Source organism: Brachionichthys hirsutus, chromosome 22 (genome assembly GCF_040956055.1).
Source record: "Brachionichthys hirsutus isolate HB-005 chromosome 22, CSIRO-AGI_Bhir_v1, whole genome shotgun sequence".
NCBI lineage: Eukaryota > Metazoa > Chordata > Actinopteri > Lophiiformes > Brachionichthyidae > Brachionichthys > Brachionichthys hirsutus.
The window spans coordinates 3,369,353-3,388,910 of NC_090918.1; the positions used below are offsets into that span (position 1 = coordinate 3,369,353).

General features: G+C 44.6%; 1 protein-coding gene across 1 annotated transcript in view; it reads left to right on the plus strand.

The window, feature by feature from the left end:
• The first annotated feature begins 299 nt into the window (after positions 1–299).
• mpped1 (metallophosphoesterase domain containing 1) overlaps positions 300–19,558 on the plus strand; it is a 40,819-nt gene continuing 21,560 nt past the window's right edge. The window contains exons 1-3 of the mRNA XM_068755319.1: positions 300–478; positions 3,236–3,417; positions 15,198–15,423. Of these exons, the coding sequence (XP_068611420.1) occupies positions 300–478; positions 3,236–3,417; positions 15,198–15,423 (587 nt within the window). The remainder of the gene's footprint in view (positions 479–3,235; positions 3,418–15,197; positions 15,424–19,558) is intronic.

Here is a 19,558-nt window from a genome sequence, read left to right on the forward strand (position 1 = left end):
TTTTTTCCTGTCTCGCTGCACTGTTGCGTTCTCAGGTGCAGAGGAGGTTCAGAGGAGGTTCAGAGGAGGTGCAGAGGAGGTGCAGAGGAGGTGCAGAGGAGGTTGAGAGACGACGAGGTGATGCTTGCTCCTCGGCTCACTTTGACTCTGAGCTCACTGAGCGTTTAAAGTGTTTCAGGACGCCGCCCCTCAGACCGGCGCTACCCACCCCCTCTCCTAGAGAAACAAGCAAGTAACCGTCCCGACCTGACACCCTGCTGTCCACCACACACACACTCTCTACTCGTGTCCTCAGCATCATGGCCTTCACCCTGTCAGAGATCATGGCAGCTCGGCGGCAGCAGTCTCAGGCGCAGTCGCACGGCCAGCGAGGCGGCAGGACGGCCGTGGAGGTGGACGAGTACAGCGCCAACCCCACTCAGGCCTTCACCTTCTACAACATCAACCAGGGACGCTTCCAGCCGCCGCACGTACACATGTGAGTAGAAAGAGTGTGATGTCGAGTTCAATAGCATTTATCCGAGTCTGCATTTCATTTTAAAAACATATTTTCAGTGAAATGTTTCATTGTATATGAAGTCAGACCCGATGAGGAGACATACACCTATTGCTGTGTCTCAAATCTGATCATAGTAAAAGTGCACTACATCGGTGTACTACAAACACCCGTTGATAGGGGGCGATCTGTCAGGCTAGAAAAAGAAGGAAACAACAACAGCAATGTAAGAATATCAGCGGCAATGATTTGGCATTTCTAATGAAGCAAGGAACATGATTTTTAGTCAAATGAAAAGGCAGGCAGATGTTTTTGATGTTGCAGCCTTTATTTCTAGAAAGTACATCGTGGCTGTATCTGATTTGAGACAATTCATGCATTACACAAATGGTAGTACAAGCAGTGCACTGAAATGTACTGCATCATCAATGGAAGCTGTCAAAGAGTGATTCAGATAAACATCTACAGGCATTACGGTGAAATGACGCTGTTTGAGACGCGGCTCTATGTTCACTGCCTGCGTGAAATGACTCTCCACACCAGCAGGTGGCGCACAATAAAACAAAGAACTCAGAAGAACTAGATCTGTAAATGTTTCTACCACATCCACACCGCACCGGGTCTGTCCTAACTTCTTATTTTATTCCCGTTGACCATGTGGTTGTGAAAATATTCTAATGCTGGGATGAAAAATGAGATGAGCTTTCGTTTGCTCTCTTTCTTCACTCGTGTTTCACACTTCAGACATGAGGGAAGTCGACACCTCAACTTGTTCGAGCATTTTAAGACGAGTGGGATTTTGCATTTTAGCTGTGTTGCATGCCATCGTTTCTATCCCATGTTCTGTTCGTGCTTCAGATCATGTGACCAGGGGCTAGCTAGAGTCTCCACAAAATATAAAAATGATGGAATGAAAAACAGGCTGTTATGCCAGCTAGAGCATAAAGTAAAAATATTGATGAAAAATATTCAACAATATGATAAATTTTCTTCTTCAAAAGTCTTTACTTCCGTCTATTCCTTTTTGGTTAGATCGATTTGTTTCTGTTCTGGATATGTATTAGTTTAATTATACTGATTTAAATGCATAAATCAACCAAATAAACCATTAATGAATGAATGAATTAATTAATTCATACTTCGAGAGTCAATCTTATGATTGACTTATGGTTTATGATTGAAAAACATCATTCTGACATCTACCTGTGAGAATATAGCACTGTATTATTCCACAGCTTGTCCCATCAGCTTTCGTAATCTTAAGAAGTAGTGTTGAGTTTAGGTCTAGATCAGGGGTCGGCAACCGAAGACACGCGTGTCATGCCTGGCACGCGAGGGTATTTATGTTGACATGCGGAGAGTCAAACATTTTTTATATTTTATTGTATTATTAAGGCAGAAACCAAAACACGCCACTAGGTAGTGCTGTAGCACTAAACCGTTTTGCTGAGCCAAGCAATTTGAGTTGTTTGTCCTTCGTAGGACACCGTAGGTTACTGCTGTTCTCCGGAGGGCTCCGTGTTTCACTCAGTTTTCTCATAGTGAAACAAGGAAACTGTTCACTGATGGAGAAAACATGAAGGCTTTCCTAAAGACTGCGGTAAGTTTTGTGTGTGCCCTACATACAACGGTCAACTAAGCACTTAGTAGTTCAGTGAACATGTTTAAATACTGCAAAAAACTGTAAAAACATCATTTACAAGAGATTTTATGAAAGAAGTAAGTGCTGACACTCTGGGCTTGAGTATATTGTAAAGTGGCACGCGTCATGGAAAAGGTTGCCGATCCCTGGTCTAGATAGAGGCTGCCACTTCCAGGTATCAGGAAATCGAATACTTCTTGATCCGCAATAGAGTTTAAAGGGCGACTCTCTGCATAATGCGCATAAAGAAGAAGAAATTCTGAACAATTTCTGTGGCTGTATTTTAGATGTCTGAGTTTACAAGGTGTGTTTTAACATTGCCCAGATGCTTTCTCGAACAAAGAGGTGTTGATTTCAAGTTTAGGAGGTGCAAGGGATTTATATAAAGGATATAAGGAAGGATAAGGATTGATATAGTTCGGTACAACCCCTACTTACACTACTTGTCTAACAAAAGTAAAAAAAACAACTACAACCCCAGAGCGTTCATTTGAACTTTTATAAATGCTAGTTTTTAACCGCACATAAAATGATCTTTAAATCCAGTTAAACGGCTGCAAAGAGAAGGAATCTCTTTGTGTAAAGCGTCACTTCACGATTGCTGCCGTGTTTTCACTTCCACAGTGATTTACACTCCATCCCAGCTGTCCTGCATGCATTCTATGCCCTGTTTCCTCCTCTTGGTGCATGAGGAAGAGGATGAGGAGGCACTGCTGGGTCTGATCATACCTGAAGGAGAACTCACTAAAGTGGGCCATGGTTATTCACCAGCTCCCCCCCCCCCCCCCTGGAGACTTCATGGATCCGCACACTGGAAGTCCCACAGGACTCTGCTCTTTTCTATATCTGCGCTTTATTCTTTCTCTATCTCTACACGCTTCCCCGCCTGACTCGCTCCGCGCTACGCTTCCATTGTGGCCGCTTGTTTTCTCCACCACTTCGGTCTGTGGGGAGGATTCTCTGATTCGCTGCCGGATCCTCATGCAAACTTTATCACTGTCATCCTCCTACCGCAGAGAAATCGAGTTTAGTTCCAGAGCTCCAAGTGACCCATTTTATTTTTCTTCCTCTCTACATTAAATGTTCTTGTTTTCCAGGGTGGACCCGATGCCCCACGATGCACCCAAACCGCCTGGTTACACTCGCTTCGTGTGCGTCTCCGACACTCACTCCCGCACGGACGCCATCCAGATGCCGTACGGGGACGTGTTCATCCACGCTGGAGACTTCACCGAGCTGGGGCTGCCCTCCGAGGTCAAGAAGTTCAACGACTGGCTAGGTCAGCATCTCTCAAAGTCGTGGCTCTGCATTCAGAGCATCAGGGAATCATTGCTCTGTATTTTCCAGGTCGTGCTTTGTGCATCTGTTGATACAGCTGGGGTCAAAGGTCAAATTGACTCTGGTTGCGATGCTGTTGATTTGAACAGGGAAGGCTTCAGATATAATGAACTTTTTATCTTCAGCGTTATAAAGATTTCACACTTTTTTTTTAAAACATAGGCTGCAAATTGAAAATCTCCATTATTTTAAGTCCTTTTCAAAAGTAGACCATAGTTTCAGCAATTGATTTCCACCCTTGCTGAGAATAATTGAGCCTTTTCTTTCATTTCCTTGAGTTCAGGGATGCACGTGAGAACATTCGTGATTTGAATCGACTTCTGCAGCATGTTTCTGAAGCATAAGAAGCTGCAGGATTTGACAATCTGCTTATTGTTTGTCTTCTGTGCTCAAAAACAAAGCCCCTGAATGCAGCATTTATTGGCGACTTGTGAGTCCTTGAGGAGTTCCTTGAACACGCCACAAAGGAGCGTTTTTAAAAATGCGCTCTGCTCGTATCTGCATTGCCACACAATGAAAGCTGCGGTTAGCTGTCCATTCAAAGGACGCATGAAAGGAACAAAAAAAAAGAAGCCAAAACTTAAAGCTCACGCTCGACCGCAGTGATATTCAATCAGCCGGTGTGCGATTTGTGTTAAACATGCAAAGCCGTGTGATCATTTGAGCTTTGTGGTTCTGGTTCTGCTCCTCTCGGCTCAGACAGAGGCTGCACATAAATCCTGCTGTATCTGTGCATCTGAACCCCGAGCGCTGAATCTGACACATTTAATCGGATTAAAAGCCTAATCGGAATAAAAAATGCTTCATGTTCACACCCAAATCAGATTAGTCTGACCCAATCAAGCTCAATCCGATCGAGAGGGGTGGTTTATACCGATTGGTGATCCGATCGGGGCGCATGAAAACACTTATTCCGATGTTTCGGTACAAGCCGTCATTACTGCGCATGTTTGTGATGTCAGCTAAACGTGCTTCTGTTATTCCCTGAAGCTAGTTGAAGCAGAGCGAGTGAAAGACAGAACCGGTTAATATCTAAGACAAAAAAGTTGCCGGAGACATTAAAGGAGGAAAGTAACGGCGTGAAATAACGCTAACATTTCAAGCAGAAAAGGGCGGACCCATGTTTTGTTTACAAAGTAAGTTGCTATGACTACTACTACTATTTCCGGTATATTTGGTATAAATTGCGCATCAAAAGTGTGATGCAGGAACACGCACGTCCTAATCGGATCAATATTTTTAGAGTCCATGAACACAGTGCATCTGATCACAATTTTACTCCGAACTCTGATCGGATGAAAGAAACTTTGTCCATGTAAACGTAGCCAAAGAAGCACGTTCCTGCTTCTGGGGTGAGGACCTACGCTGGTCCACAGGCCGGATCTCTCCCAGGTAGTCTCCAGAGATGTGATCTTCAGAGATATCACATACAAATATAAATGTCATTACTGTAAAAATATAAGCAGGGTTAATTGCTGATGAATCGCGATTCCAGAGTACGTTTGAGGCATTTTTCTTTTCAGTCCGGTAGCGCTGCTAACTCGAGCTCACACTCCCCTGACTTCCTGTATCGCCAGCCTCCGCTGGAAGCATCGTGTCTCTGACCGTTGCTGCCAGAATGAAGCGACCTGCTGCGAAGCCACGGGACAGAGAAACATGTTGAATCCAGAATGTTCTTAGTGAGCACAGCTGCCCCGCCATCATCACCATCATCATCATCATCATCATCATCATCATCATCATCATCATCATTGTCACTGGCATCGTCGGCTTCGGCATACACCTCCCCTGGGTTGGCAGAGGACTGTTAGTGGGTGTGTGGGCCTTTGTGCATTGTGTCTGTCTATGGGGGGGGGACTTGTCCTTTCTTGCCTCACGCGCACGCACACACACACACACACACACACACACACACACACAAGAGCTGCAGGGAGCACAAACTGCAAATCCGCTAGCCTGCACTCCAACAGTGAGAGAGGCAACAGGAGAGGCGGGAAAGAAAAGATAAGCCGAGCCAAGCATGCCTGCTGCCGCCTCTGAAGTCAGCCGCTCCTCTCTCCCTCCCTTCCTCCCTTCCTCCCCCTCTTCCGTCCTCTGCCGTTATTTCCCTCCCCGAAACTCTGCAGTCCCTTCCTCTTCTTTTCATATAAATATTTATAATCTGGCTATTCCTATTCTTTCTCTCACTTCCATTCCTTCCTGCTCCCTTTCTCTGTCACACACACACACACACACACACTGTCTCATTCTGCAGATGAATGTAACTCCTGCTGTTTAGTGTGTGGATAGCAGGGAGATCCGGTCGGCGGAAGCTACGCCTCAGTATATAGCAACGTTATCTTTGCCTAACTTTCTGCTGGTGGAGACTCTTCTCAGTGCTTCTAAATTGTTTTCTTTTAAGCCCCCCAGGAAGAAGAAAACATTTTTGCATCCCCGCCCCTCTGCGACACAGAGAAGTAGCATCAAGTAAATCTCTGCATAGCATTGTATTCTTATTAACATTAAGAAAAACTAAAAAAAGAAAGAAAAAGGAAGCAGTTACAACAAGAATAACTTCATTAGGCTCGTTTTTAGTCTGAAACAGAAAAGATCTAAAGTGCGTCAATTTGCCTTCAATTCCAAAAAATGTAATTTTAATTTACCGGTATGTAATCTATAAAAACATTTCAACCAACTAAGTGAGCCGCTTGATCTCCACCCGTTTTCTCGTGGACGAGCCGACCTCAGCAGGCTACAGTCACTTAACCGTCTTGTGGGTTGCAGGTGTTGCTGCAGCCTATCCTAGCTGACTACAGGTGAGAGGCGGGGTACACCCCAGACGTGTCGCCAGCACATCACGGGGGGGCCACTCATGCAAACACCTGTAGAAAATTTAGCGTGATCAATTCGCCTAAAGTGCAAATGTTTTTAGGTGGGTGGATATACCGGAGAAAACCCAACAGACAAACTCCACACCGATGGGATTCGAACCTGGCACCTTCTTGTTGCGATACACCAGCGCTACCCACTGTGCCACCCAGCCAGCTCGTACTGAAAAATAAACTTCAATTAAATCGATAAAAAAATATGCAATTGATCAGCACCATTACCTCAGGAGCACAACGTATAAAGTATTTTAATCTACAAAACAAAAATTGGCAAACACACCCACACACACACGCACACACACGCACACACACACACACACACGCATACACACACATACACACACACACACACACCCTGGTATTTCACTCGTTTTGCATCTACTTTGGCTTTTGTTAATTTTATGTTTATTTTCTCTCCATCTATTCTGCCTTCAAACTCTTCGTCTACGCCATGTCATCCCCCCCCCCCCCCCCTTTCTCTCTCTCTCTCTCTCTCTCTCTCTCTCTCTCAGTGGCAGAGAGAGATTCCTCTCCCGGTCCTTATTTTTAGCAGGAAGTCAGTCAGCTCTCGGGAGCTGTTGGCAGCTGCTCAAGGCTTTGTCAGCGATGGCGAACGCTGCAGGAGAGAGGAGGTGTGGGGAGGTGTGGGGGGGAGGAAAACAGGGGAGGACTGGGGAGGCAGGAGATGAAATTCGTGCCGAGAGAAAGAAATTGAAGGGTTGGAAAAAGAGAATGGCAGAAGGTCATGGTTTAAAAAGACTAGGGAGGAGAAGAAAGCAGGAGGGACAACGTCCTGCTCTTCCCCTGGGTACGGCTGCCCCAGAGACCGCCACCAAAGTTCTGCCTTATGTCGTCATGGTAATCCATGCAAGTCCACCTGTCACTTACTAGACGAGGACGTGGGTATGTGAGTGAAGTTTCTCTGTGCATAAGACACTTCTAGAGCCTCCGAGTGTAACAGGGTTGCACACTTGTGTGAAAAAAGATATATTGTTTACTGCCTCTTTTTAATGAAGCTGTAATAGTCTCTAGCTCCGCCTCCTGCCTTTCCCTCAGAGCCGGTGGGATGACCCTTTAGTACGGAGAGAGAGAGGAACCAGGGCAAATCTGTGATGCAAAGTCCCGACAGTCTGACAATAAGACAGCAGTTTTAGTTCTGATTGGTCCATAATGACTGCTAGTGTTCTGGTACCTTACTGTAGACAGGTGCCCTTCACTGTTTGCCCCCTGCCCCCAGACCGTCAGATTCAGATTCACTTCCTTCTTTAGGATCTGTCTTTGTGAAACGGCTCGGACTCTTCTTGGTTGTCATCAAGTTTAGTTTGATTAAAGAAAATATTTTAGCTTTTCCAAAACACTATTTTTCATTTTTAAGTCTCCATAATGTCGACTTAGATATTTTAGGATGAGTAGGCTACGGTCATTTTTGAGGCTATGCTCGGTGATTGTTAAACTCTTTACTGATAAATGTGTCCAGAGTGTTTGTCAAACCAAAATGTTCCCGCAGAGAACATAATGAGGAAGAGCGGGCGATGAAGACAGGACTGTCGTGTTGAGATGGATGGAGGCGGGACGGCAGAAAGGAGACATCGAAGTGAGACGCTCAGAAGGGCAGGAGAATGTCTCCAATTGTCTCTAATAATGGCCTCTTTGATCAGGCCTTCAGCGCACGCACACACACACACACACACACACGACTCTGCATGGACTCCTGTGTGAGTGTTTGCTGTCGTGCACAGCGCTCACCGTAGACCTGTTCTTCATGCCGAGTTGGAAACTATTGTGTTTAAATATGGATCGCATTGTGCTTCAAAGTCGACTTTGAGTCAAGAGTTTAATTGTTGAAGGCTCTCTTTCTGGGTAGAGGTCTACAGTCTCTCTCTCTCTCTCTCTCTCTTTCTGGGTTGTTGTCTTTGATCTCTCTCTCTGTCTCTCTCTTTCTGGGTAGAGGTCTACAGTCTCTCTCTCTCTCTCTCTCTTTCTGGGTAGTTGTCTTTGGTCTCTCTCTCTGTCTCTCTTTCTGGGTAGTTGTCTACAGTCTATCTCTCTGTCTCTCTCTCTTTCTGGGTAGTTGTCTTCGGCCTCTCGCTCTGTCTCTCTCTCTTTCTGGGTAGAGGTCTATAGTCTCTTTCTCTGTCTCTCTCTCTTTCTGGGTAGAGGTCTATAGTCTCTCTCTCTTTCTGGGTAGTTGTCTTCGGCCTCTCGCTCTGTCTCTCTCTCTTTCTGGGTAGAGGTCTATAGTCTCTCTCTCTGTCTCTCTCTCTTTCTGGGTAGTTGTCTTCGGCCTCTCTCTCTGTCTCTCTCTTTCTGGGTAGAGGTCTTTGGTCTCTCTCTGTCTCTCTCTTTCTGGGTAGTTGTCTTCGGCCTCTCGCTCTGTCTCTCTCTTTCTGGGTAGAGGTCTACAGTCTCTCTCTCTGTCTCTCTCTTTCTGGGTAGTTGTCTTCGGCCTCTCTCTCTCTCTCTCTCTTTCTGGGTAGAGGTCTTCGGCCTTCATCGTCTTTGCTGCTACTCTTTACTTAGCGCCAGCTCCTCTCCCCTCTGCTGCTAAATAATAAATGAGGGACAGCCATGATGCGATTGCCGTGTAGGCACTTTAAATACGAGTGTGTGTTTTTCCTTTGCCCTGGAGACGGAGAGTTACTCGCGTGCTGCACCTGCCTTTACAGCCGTGCGTGTGCGTGTGCGTGTGCGTGTGCGTGTGCGTGTGTGTGTATGTGTGTGTGATGCGCTGACAGGTGTTGAACCCCCACCTCCGCTTTGGACTTCCTCATCACCTCCTTAGCTTCACTTATTTTCTTCCTATCTCTCTCTCTCGCTCTCTCTCTCTCTCTCTCTCTCTTTAGCATGGTAGCAACGAGGGCATTACATTTTTATGACTGTCTTTTTCTGGCTCTCCTCTCCTCCTCTGCTCCCTTTCAATGCTCCTTCCCTATTCCCTCTATGCCGTCTCTTTATCATTCCTCCACTTGTTTAATCTCTCTGCATCCCCGATGTCTTATTCTCCTTCTCTCCATCGCTCCACTTTCCTCCCTTCATATCCTTTTTGCTTCGTCCCATCTTCGTAACGAGGAAGTTTGACACTCCTTTGTGGTTTTTAACATTGGCAAACTAGACAGAATTTGAAGTGACTGTAAATTTAAGCAAACGGTTCCCCATCTGTCCGTCACAGCTTTCCTATCTTCTATTTGCACACTTGAAAGATGGCGCGCCTTGCCTGCGTGCAGCGGGAGGAAGAACACGTCTCGACTTCCCCTTTCAAACAATTTCTTTTCTTTTTTCCCCTCCAAGTTCAGAAAACAATTGGAGGACAGTGAAGTCTTGCGAAATGATGAAAGCGTTTCTTATAATTTCATCTCTTCTCACTCCCAGATTTGTTTTCTGGGTCAGCATCAGCGCTTTAAATTTTCCGTATATAAACTTTAACTGTTGAGTTAAAGAGCGAATGGGAATTGGGCGTGAGTCTCTACGGATCATCATCATTATCCAACATGTCAGCGTAACAGCTCATATCAACACAATACCTGCACAGGCGGACGACACAAATACGAGCTTTCTTTATAAGACAAACATCCAGATGATACACAAAGCAGTAAGAAATACAGCTAACAGGATGCGGCTCTCGCTAAGCTTGTGTGGTGTGATAGAGGGAACGTCGAGGTGTTATTATAATGTAATAAATGCATGATGTAGCAGGAATATCTTTACAATAGCATGACAATTATAATCACAATATAATGGTAATAATACAGTAATATTATTATCAGCATTACATTCTGGTTGTGCTGGAGGACAGAGCATCTGCAAAAAATATTTTACTTTTCGACAGAAATTGAGATTCAATCTTTGGTGTTAAAAGTTATGAATGTCAAAGTTTATGCCAAAAAATACAAAAATGATGCCTTTTTGGATTTGTCCGGTTCTGTTTCAAAAAAATTATGTAGGATTCGTAGGTCAGAACATCTTCATAGAAGCTTTAATTTTATGTTGCCTAATTTAGGTTACAGCTCATGTGACCTAAATCCTTTCACCTCTGCCAAGGAGGATGATGTATTCACCCGTGTGTGTGTGTGTGTTGAGCATGCTTGGATTCATATATGTTCAGAAATGTTCCTCTGAAATGAAATTAATTTTAAACTATAAAAAAAGATCCTCTATTTCCTAACATTTGGGCGACTCAGAGTCTTGTCCTTCTGCCTATAAAATAAAGACAGCCTGAGACAACAGTCCAGGAGCCAGCTTCACTTTATTTCATGAGACCTCCTGTGCATCAGAGGAGCCATGCACGTCCCCCCCCCTTCCTGCAGCGGGATCGGTAGACAATGTAAAGAAAAGCAAACGAAGCTTCTGGACGAGGGATTATCGAGCGGCTGTAGAAGTTACTTCCAAGCCGTCCTGATTGCTTTTTGAACCGAGGTTCATCAGGTTTCATTAACCACCGGTGAAACGTGGCTTCAGTAGAACTCCGCTTGAGAAGCAGACGTGGGACAGACGGCGAGTGGCCCCGTCTTTGAAATCGTCGGCGTTCGACAGAAGCCCACGTTGTTCGTTTTGAAAGTTGAAGCTTAATCTTCTCCATCCTGGAGGCGACGCCGTCACAGTGAACGTGGAAGTGGAGCAGACGGGATGAAAGAGACAGAGATGGAGTGTAGGAGGGGGGGGGACCACCTACGATGCCGCTTGATGATGGGCTGTATCAGCCTTTGTCATTGCATTGTGTGTGTGTGTGTGTGTGTGTGTGTGAAATGAATTCTGTTCAGTGAGTGTTTAAAGGCGCTGCTGCATGTATTCAGATAAAATGTGTGTTTTGGATGAGTAGCTCAGGAGCTGGCGTTTGTGTATGAAGCCTCATAATTGCTGTCTGTCTTTGTTTTTGTGCCTGTTTGTGCATCTTATTCCATGTGTGTGTGTGTGAGATGCAGTAGTGTGTGGGTGCATTTAAGCTGAGGTGAGAAGGCAGAAGCCTCTTTGCTTTTTCTCCTCCATCATCCTTCTCTACCTTGTTGCATGCCTCTTACTCCTTTCTTTCTCTTTCTTCTGTACAATATATCACATTCTTCTTTCACATCTAGTTATCCCTTTCCTTCTCAGACTCACACACACACACACGCACACGCACACACACACGCACACGCGCGCGCGCGCTATAAAGGAATTAGGACTGATCCGACGAGTCTTCAGCATGTCTGTCTTTGAACATCGGTGCTGTTGCTTTTGAAGCCTCCCTTTGAATGCCGACATTTCTGTTCAGGCATGTGCAGATAACGGCTGCAGATGCGTTGCGGAGAGCAAACCGATCATTTATCTTGTACCGGAAGTCGACTGCAGTATTTCCATCGAGTTTACCTCAAACTTCTACCTCACCTTTGAGTTTTAACACAGAATAACCTTTCAGTCCATCATGTAAAGAAGTATTGTCGACCACCCGTCCACTCCTGAATGAAGATTTCGTCGGTCAGAAATCCATGTGTGCAGATGGACTGTGTACAAATATGCTTTTGCAAAGGAACAGATATTTAATTAAATATGCTTGTCTAGAGTAAAGTGATAATTAGTACAAAATGCAACTGTAGAGTCAAACACAAACACCGTAAATTCATGATGTGTGTTAGTTAGTGGATGGACGCTGCTCAGTCCCCCTATGTTGTGATTTACACCAAAAATAATTGCCCTACATTTATTTTATTTATATTTTTAGATTCCTTAACCATGAAAACAAACCTTTAGCACTGGGTAATGATAGAAATTGAAATTAAAGCTATTTGCTTTAATCTGCCTTTAGAATGCAAAGATAAAAGATGGTGAGATGACAAAGACTGGTCTGTGTGTCTGAGAGAGAGAGAGAGAGAGAGAGAGAGGATGGTGGGGCATTTGTTTCCATCTGGTAGAGTTTTATATTTGCCCCTCTGATTTATTCCTCTCAGTTTACAGTTGGCCATCAAAAAACACTCGTGAAAAACTGCCGGCGTTGCAGAATTTCTGAGGAGACACAGATAGTGTTTATTTGTTGGAAATTTACGAGCGCCTTGTTCTGTCGGTGTCTTTGTCTGCTTGCATAGTTGCGCAGTCAGTAAATCTTTTTCCATTTGAGATTTTTGATGTTTCCATTTTAGCCATTTATGCTAATCTTCCCGGTTCTTACATCATCGTGTTGTTTCATGCTGCTTTATTTATGTGAAGCGTTTTGATGGACGGAGACAGGATTCCACCGCCTCAGAGAAATCTGCTGTAGAGCAGAAAAGAAAATGTTTTAACGTCGCCGTATGTTTTGGGAGGATTAGGTACCTTCTTTTTGATACGATTATATATTATATATATTTATCTGCATGCAGTCTCAGGTAAATCTCATTTTCACAGTCATTTGTGGTGATATGGACAAAGCTGGAAGCTTGTGAGGACTGAAGGTTTTCATTCATTGTGATCACAACATTGCAGCGTCGGAGAGGGACTGGACTGCTTCCCGCTGTCCTCTAGAGCTGCGTCTGTCCTGCTGTAGAGCTGCGTCTCTGTCCTGCTGTAGAGCTGCGTCTCTGTCCTGCTCTAGAGCTGCGTCTCTGTCCTGCTGTAGAGCTACGTCTCTGTCCTGTTCTCGAGCTGTGTCTCTGTCCTGCTCTAGAGCTGCGTCTCTGTCCTGTTCTCGAGCTGCGTCTCTGTCCTGCTCTAGAGCTGCATCTCTGTCCTGCTTTAGAGCTGCGTCTCTGTCCTGCTCTAGAGCTGCGTCTCTGTCCTGCTCTAGAGCTGTGTCTCTGTCCTGCTGTAGAGCTGCGTCTCTGTCCTGCTTTAGAGCTGCGTCTCTGTCCTGCTCTAGAGCTGCGTCTCTGTCCTGCTTTAGAGCTGCGTCTCTGTCCTGGCGTGTTTATTCACTGTTTTTCTATCTTGTCCTGCTCCGCCTCTCTCTCTCTCTCTCTCCCCCCCCCCCCCCTTAATGTTCTTGTCTCCACTGGGATTGTCCGCCCCCGCCCCGATTACGCTTCCTGATGTCTGCTCATTCTTCTCGTACGTAAATCTGCGGCGTTCCTTCCCAGTTTGTTGCTGATGTTCCGCCTCTTCCCTCGTGTTTCATCTCAGAGATTACACTCCATCGACTGTCCCGGATTATTTACCATTTAGTGTATGGACCACTCACTCTGCTGTTCTTGCTCAATCCATCCATTTCCTTGCGGGTCACGGGCATTGCTGGAGCCTCTCCCAGCTTGCTACGGGCGGGGGGGGGGGGGGGGGGGGTACACCCCGGAGGGATTGCCAGCACATCGCGGGACCTGCTGTAAACGACCCGATTTTAATTCTTACTGTCTTGTTTGTGAACGTGGGTCTTCCTCTTGAGGTTGCAGCACGTGGCATTTCTCAAAATACTTCAAAGGACACAGTGTGTTCAAGTATTGAGTACACGCGTTTCCAGCTGTGAGAACTTCACCCCCATTATTAGACACACAGAAACAGGAAATCCTCGCTTGGGGAGGACGCTGCCGTTTCGTCCTCGGTCTGTCCGGGGTTCTGCGTTAAACGCCGACAACAAGTCGAAAGCCTCTGATTGCACAGATGTGTGCATGTAGGCGCCTCATTTATGGGGGGGGGGTGTTCCTGACAACTAGACACGAGCCCCTCTGTCATGTAAATGAGAGCTGAGTTTGGGGGGGGGGGGGGCGTCCCAAAATGCGGAGATGGGCACTATCTGACAGCTGCTCTCATCTTGTTATCATTCCTCCTTCACACACGCTTTCTTTTTGTGTTGCTTCTTCTGTCGGCCCATTCTCTTTCTGCCACCGGGCCGTGATTGGCTGTTATGACAGCGCCGTCACCAGGCTGCCAGCGTCTTCTAAGGCCCCCCTTTAATTACTCCTTTTCACTAACGTGGCATCATCAAGCACACAGATAGATGCACGCAAACGTCCACACACGTCAGTCACACACACACACACACACTGGCACACAGCTGCATGCTGCACCATCCTGGCACTAACAAAATAAATAAGATGGTGATGGAACCCTTTGTCAGTCGCTACCCGACAAAGCCCCCCCCCCCCCAGCAGCAGAGCTTTGCAAACATCATGTATGAGTGAAGGGCCGGCGGCTGCGAGGTCTGACGGGCACGGATCAATCGCACGCCCTGCCAATTAAAGTCATAGTCAAAGGGGGAAATGGGGGGGGGGGGGGTGCAACAAAGTGGGCGATTGATTAGAGACTGACGATGAGAGAGATGGGACAGGAAGATGTGGCAACAGGCTTCACATCCCAGTGACCTCTGGCCTTGCTTTCATCTCCTCATCGTTTGTGAAGATGAAGATTCCCTGAAGCCACGCCTCCATTATCAGAGGACTCTGGTGAGACTTTGGCTGATCGAGGGAAGCTAAGACAGACGCAGCGGTTTGCTAAAGAATAGAGGAGAAAACAATGAGAAATCCTCATCGCAGATGAATGCCAAGGCGTTAGTTCTGGATTTCCTGTCATTTTCCCCTCTCTTCTTTGTTCCTTTTTTTATGCCACCCCGCGTTCATTTGTTGCCTCCCTTACCCCTCCTCAACATCCCCCGTTTTTTGTTTGTTCCCCCTCCATGTCCTGACGTCTCCTTTAATCTTTTATTTCCTTCCTCTATGTGCCCTTTTCCTTGTTTCCTTTCCTTAACACTCGCCTATTCTGCTTCAGTCTCCTTCACACCATCTTTTCATCCAAACCCACTTTATTATATAATGTATCTCTTCTTTCCTTTGCTTTGTTACCCTTCATCCGTTGTTCTTTCTCCTCGTAATGCTCGGATCGCTTCCATCTTCCCTGGCTCGTCCCTTTTTCTGCGCCCCTGCTTTCCTCGCACCTTTCGTGCTTTGATTTCTAAGCGTTCCTCTCCCCTCCTCTGCTATAGGTACCCTGCCCTACGACATCAAGATAGTGATAGCTGGAAACCACGAGTTGACTTTTGACCAGGAGTTTATGGCCGACCTGATCAAACAGGACTTCTACTACTTCCCCTCCGCCTCCAAACTCAAGCCGGAGAATTACGAGAATGTCCAGTCGCTGCTCACCAACTGCATCTACCTGCAGGACTCCGAGGTCACGGTGCGAGGTTTCAGGATCTACGGCTCTCCCTGGTAAGGAACTCCTGCGTTTGTCCCCGTGTACGAGAACGAGCAGCAAAATGTCGCTTTCCTGTGAAGTTTCTCAGCCATCGGCCTTTCAGGGGAATATCATTGAAACATGTTTTTTTAAATCCTTCAACCTATATTTCATTATTGATGGTATCCCTTAGTGGTAGCGTGGTTTGCTATTTTGTTGAATTCAAATGGTTGGTTCTTTCCTTTTTCTGCAGAGAATTTTTCAACAGAAGAACACAGAAAATCTGAATATTGACATTTATTGATATTTTTAGGGAGTGACAATGAGTCCGTAATAATATATTATTCTTTCAGTATGGTTAGATTGCTGCTGCTTTAATTTAGTTTATTTTCTCACATAACTTCATAACATTATGTGTTGATAGAAAAAGTCCAAGGTTTTCACGATGGAAGAATTTTAAACTTTGACACAAAACAATATAATGGAGCTGGGATTGACTTCAATCATCATGAGTAGTGTGATCATTTTACAGTAATGTGGGGATCAATGAATTATATTTTTACACTGTCCGGGTGTGCTGGAAGCGAGCATCGACTAGACTGGCCTAGCTTGATGCTACATTCATTGGGCGTGCAGCTTTAAGGACGGAAGGGGAAGGGCAGGAATGGGGTTGTGGAAAATAATTCTCCCGTGGCTTTTATACTTCCGTTTTGGGTCTTTGAATTGTTGAAATGAATTATTTAATAACTTTATGTAGCATCAGCCATCAGTGAATATACAGGCAGCTTTTTAATGTGTGTGTGTGTGTGTGTGTGTGTGTGTAACCCCTAGTTAATATCAATCAATCACATTCTCTGTTCATCTCGACTGTAATGGTCACCCAAAGAGGAAACTGCAACTGTGCCTGTTTAAATGTAGCAAAGTGAATTATTCATCATAAAAAAAATCCTGCTTCAATCAAATCTTTAGAGGTAAGATTTTTAAATCATTAGAAGTTGTGTTCTAGTTTCAAGTTTTGTTTTGTTTTCTAAAATGCTAAACTTTCTTGGACAGTTCTGGAAACTTCCCAAGGAGTTATTTAAACGAGAAGATCAAAAGAAGATTATTCAAAGAAGTATATTTCAATCACGAGAGATGAGTGAATGAAGTAAAGCTGCGTTCTTGTTTGACGTGTGACGTCCTTACAGATGGACGCGTCTTTTAGATTGATTAGGCTGCAGGGTGGACGTGCACACACTAAAAAATTCCAGAACAACGGTGGGGAATGATTACGGTTAGTGAAAGCAAATAATTCATTCTAAAAAAAAAAAAGCATTCATTAAATACGGGTGTGTTGAAGCTTTGATTTATTTGCTAAACAATTAAAATCCCAGGAGGGTCTTTTCCAAAAATAACAGCACAAACATTCCCTGAAGCGCATAAAACATGGTCGTCTTCCTCCTGGAGACCAAATGCGTCCACGTCTCTCCCACCTTCGGGCCATGACGCTTATTTTGCTTACGCTAAGGACAAATCTTGGTGTCAGTCGGGTGAAAGATGTGCAGGTTTTTCAGTGCCTCATGCGTTGTGCATCGTATGTTTAAAAAGGACAGAACGCGAACATTGTATTCTGCAGGATGTCCCATCGGTAGCATTGTAGAAAGCACGGGGAGGGGGTCAAGGCGCCACTTTGTGGCCCAAGAGAGGGGGCTCCACCACGCCTGCACGATTTTACATACACAGAATGAAAAGGTATTATCATTTATTAATGAGACTTGATCTTTGAGAGTCTTTATTATTATTATTATATTATTATTTTATTATTTGTCTGACTACTCACTTTTGAAATGAGCTATTCACGCAAATAGCTTCGCCAGCTGGTATCACAGCTCGGACGCTCAATATCTCGGAGCGACTCCTCTACTCATAATTTAGCGACGAAGATGCTCGGCAGCAGAAACCAAGATGAGAAATCTTGGCAGATTACATCTGAGTCATTATTAATAATGAGCCGCACGGCCGGGACGATTGTGGAGCGGCTCTTGTTCGAGTACAAACCGGGCCGGCCGCTCTTCGTGCATCTTATCTCGTTTTTTTTTATCAGCAGCCAATTAGGAAACTCATGCTTGAGCCTTCATCACAGTGATCCATTCTTCTTTGAATATAACATAATTAGTAGATAAACAGTGAACACTTGACATCATTGTTCATCTTAAAGATGCTGCGTAGTTCATTTGTACTCAGGGTCAGATTCCGCTGCTACCGACTTTGATTGTTTCTGTTTAATTGTTTACTGAGACACCCCCATAAATAATTTCTAAATCGATGGTGACCAAGCGTTTAGATGAACAAGTCATCAGTCACAAATGACAATACAGCGGCTCCAGGTTCTCAATTCTGAATATTTGTTTTCTCTGACAGTAAATGCAAACTCCAGCTTTTTCACAATTTTAACTAATTGTTTTGAGAACAATTTTTTTTCAGATGAATTAAAATTTAAAGTAAGGGCCGTGATTGAAATGTAAAGCAGAATGGAAATCCTAAATAGTTCCCAGAAACTTGTAAAGATTGTCCGAGAGATTCAATTTAAAATCAAATCAAATCAAATATTTCATGCCAGTTAAAATTATCCACGTAAAACAAAGCAGAAGTACAATCTTTAAAATGTGATGCATATTCATTTAAGCATTTCCTAATATTTAAATTTAAATATAAAAAAAAAGTGAAATATTAATCAATTAATTACGTTTGATTTTCTTAAAATCTAGTGACAAATGCCAAATCTAGTGACAAATGCCAAATTTTGAAATGTATATTGTGTCTTCTCTGGCCCCCCCACAACAAACAGACTGACAACGGAAATATGTAGTTTTTATGTCCCTCCGTTTGTAAATACTGGCTTTGATGAAATACAACTTAATAAGAAATGAGCAGAATAGAAGTTAATAGATGCGCGGTTTATCTTCACCTTTTCTTTCGTTCTGTCCTGTAAATGACGTCAGAATCGGTCGATAAAGGCAGCAGCTACAGGATTGTGTAGAACTAGGATAAAAGCAGATTAATCTAATCTGATTATAGCACAAAATAAATCTGATCCAAACTGTTGTTGGACCGAGAGATCTTCCGGTCGGATTCTTTTGACAATGCAGAAATGTCTGTGATAATTATTCAAAACTTTTCATCATCCTATCTACTACTTCCGGTACGTACTTTCTGCTTGTCCGGTGAGGCGTCGCCACAGCAATCCAACCTTCTCCACTTCACCCTGTCCTTCGCATCGTCCTCCCCAACACCATTTACTCAATGCAGTAAATACTTTCAACCACTACCCCTCCCATCCCTCTCAGGAAGTCACTGACTCAGAGTTTCCCTATGGGGGGGCAATGATGTGCAAGTAAATCATATCAAAAAGGGGTCTGCAGTGCATTTAAAATCCTTTTAAATGTTTACGGTGATGGTCTCTGAAAAATAAGACGGGCATGTGAGAAGGACGGCTGTCCCCGAGATGCTCACGATCAGACGGCGGGGACGGGAGAGACATCGTGGTCTGTTTGTGACGAGGGAGCGAAAGCTCTTTTTTCCTCCTTTAAATGAAAATGGCAGAAACGCGTCGCTCCACATGGAATAATTAAGGATAGAGATGCAAAAGACTCCTTAATTAGTTTTTTTAATTATTGAGGATTCACTTCTCCTATAGTGGCCCAATTAAGAAAGCTCATCAAAAACTAAAGAGATGAAGAGAAGCCCCCCCCCCCGTCTCCTCTTCCTCCATCTCCTCTTCCTCCATCTCCCTCATTTGTCAGAAATGGACTACCTGCAATCCGTTTGATGGCTTGTCCTCGCCGCTGAACGAGAAATAGAAGGGACTCTTACCAACTTTAATTAACTTGAGCAAGGAGGGAGAGAGTGTGTGTATGTGTGTGTGTGTGGGGGGGTGGGGGGGGGGGCAGCAGTGGTGCATAAAGCCTTCCCTTAAAGATAATGAGTCTAATGATGGTGCTGATGGCAGGAAGGTAATTTGACCTTTTCTTTTCTTCCTGAGCTGTTCCTTCGTTCTCTCTCTGATCACAGAAGGAAAACTTTGAATGATGGAGGGAACAGTGAATGAATGACAAACACAACTTCTGAAAGGTGGTTTTAGACCATTAACTGCAAATTGTGTTTACTTTGCATTACTGCCGACCATTTTCC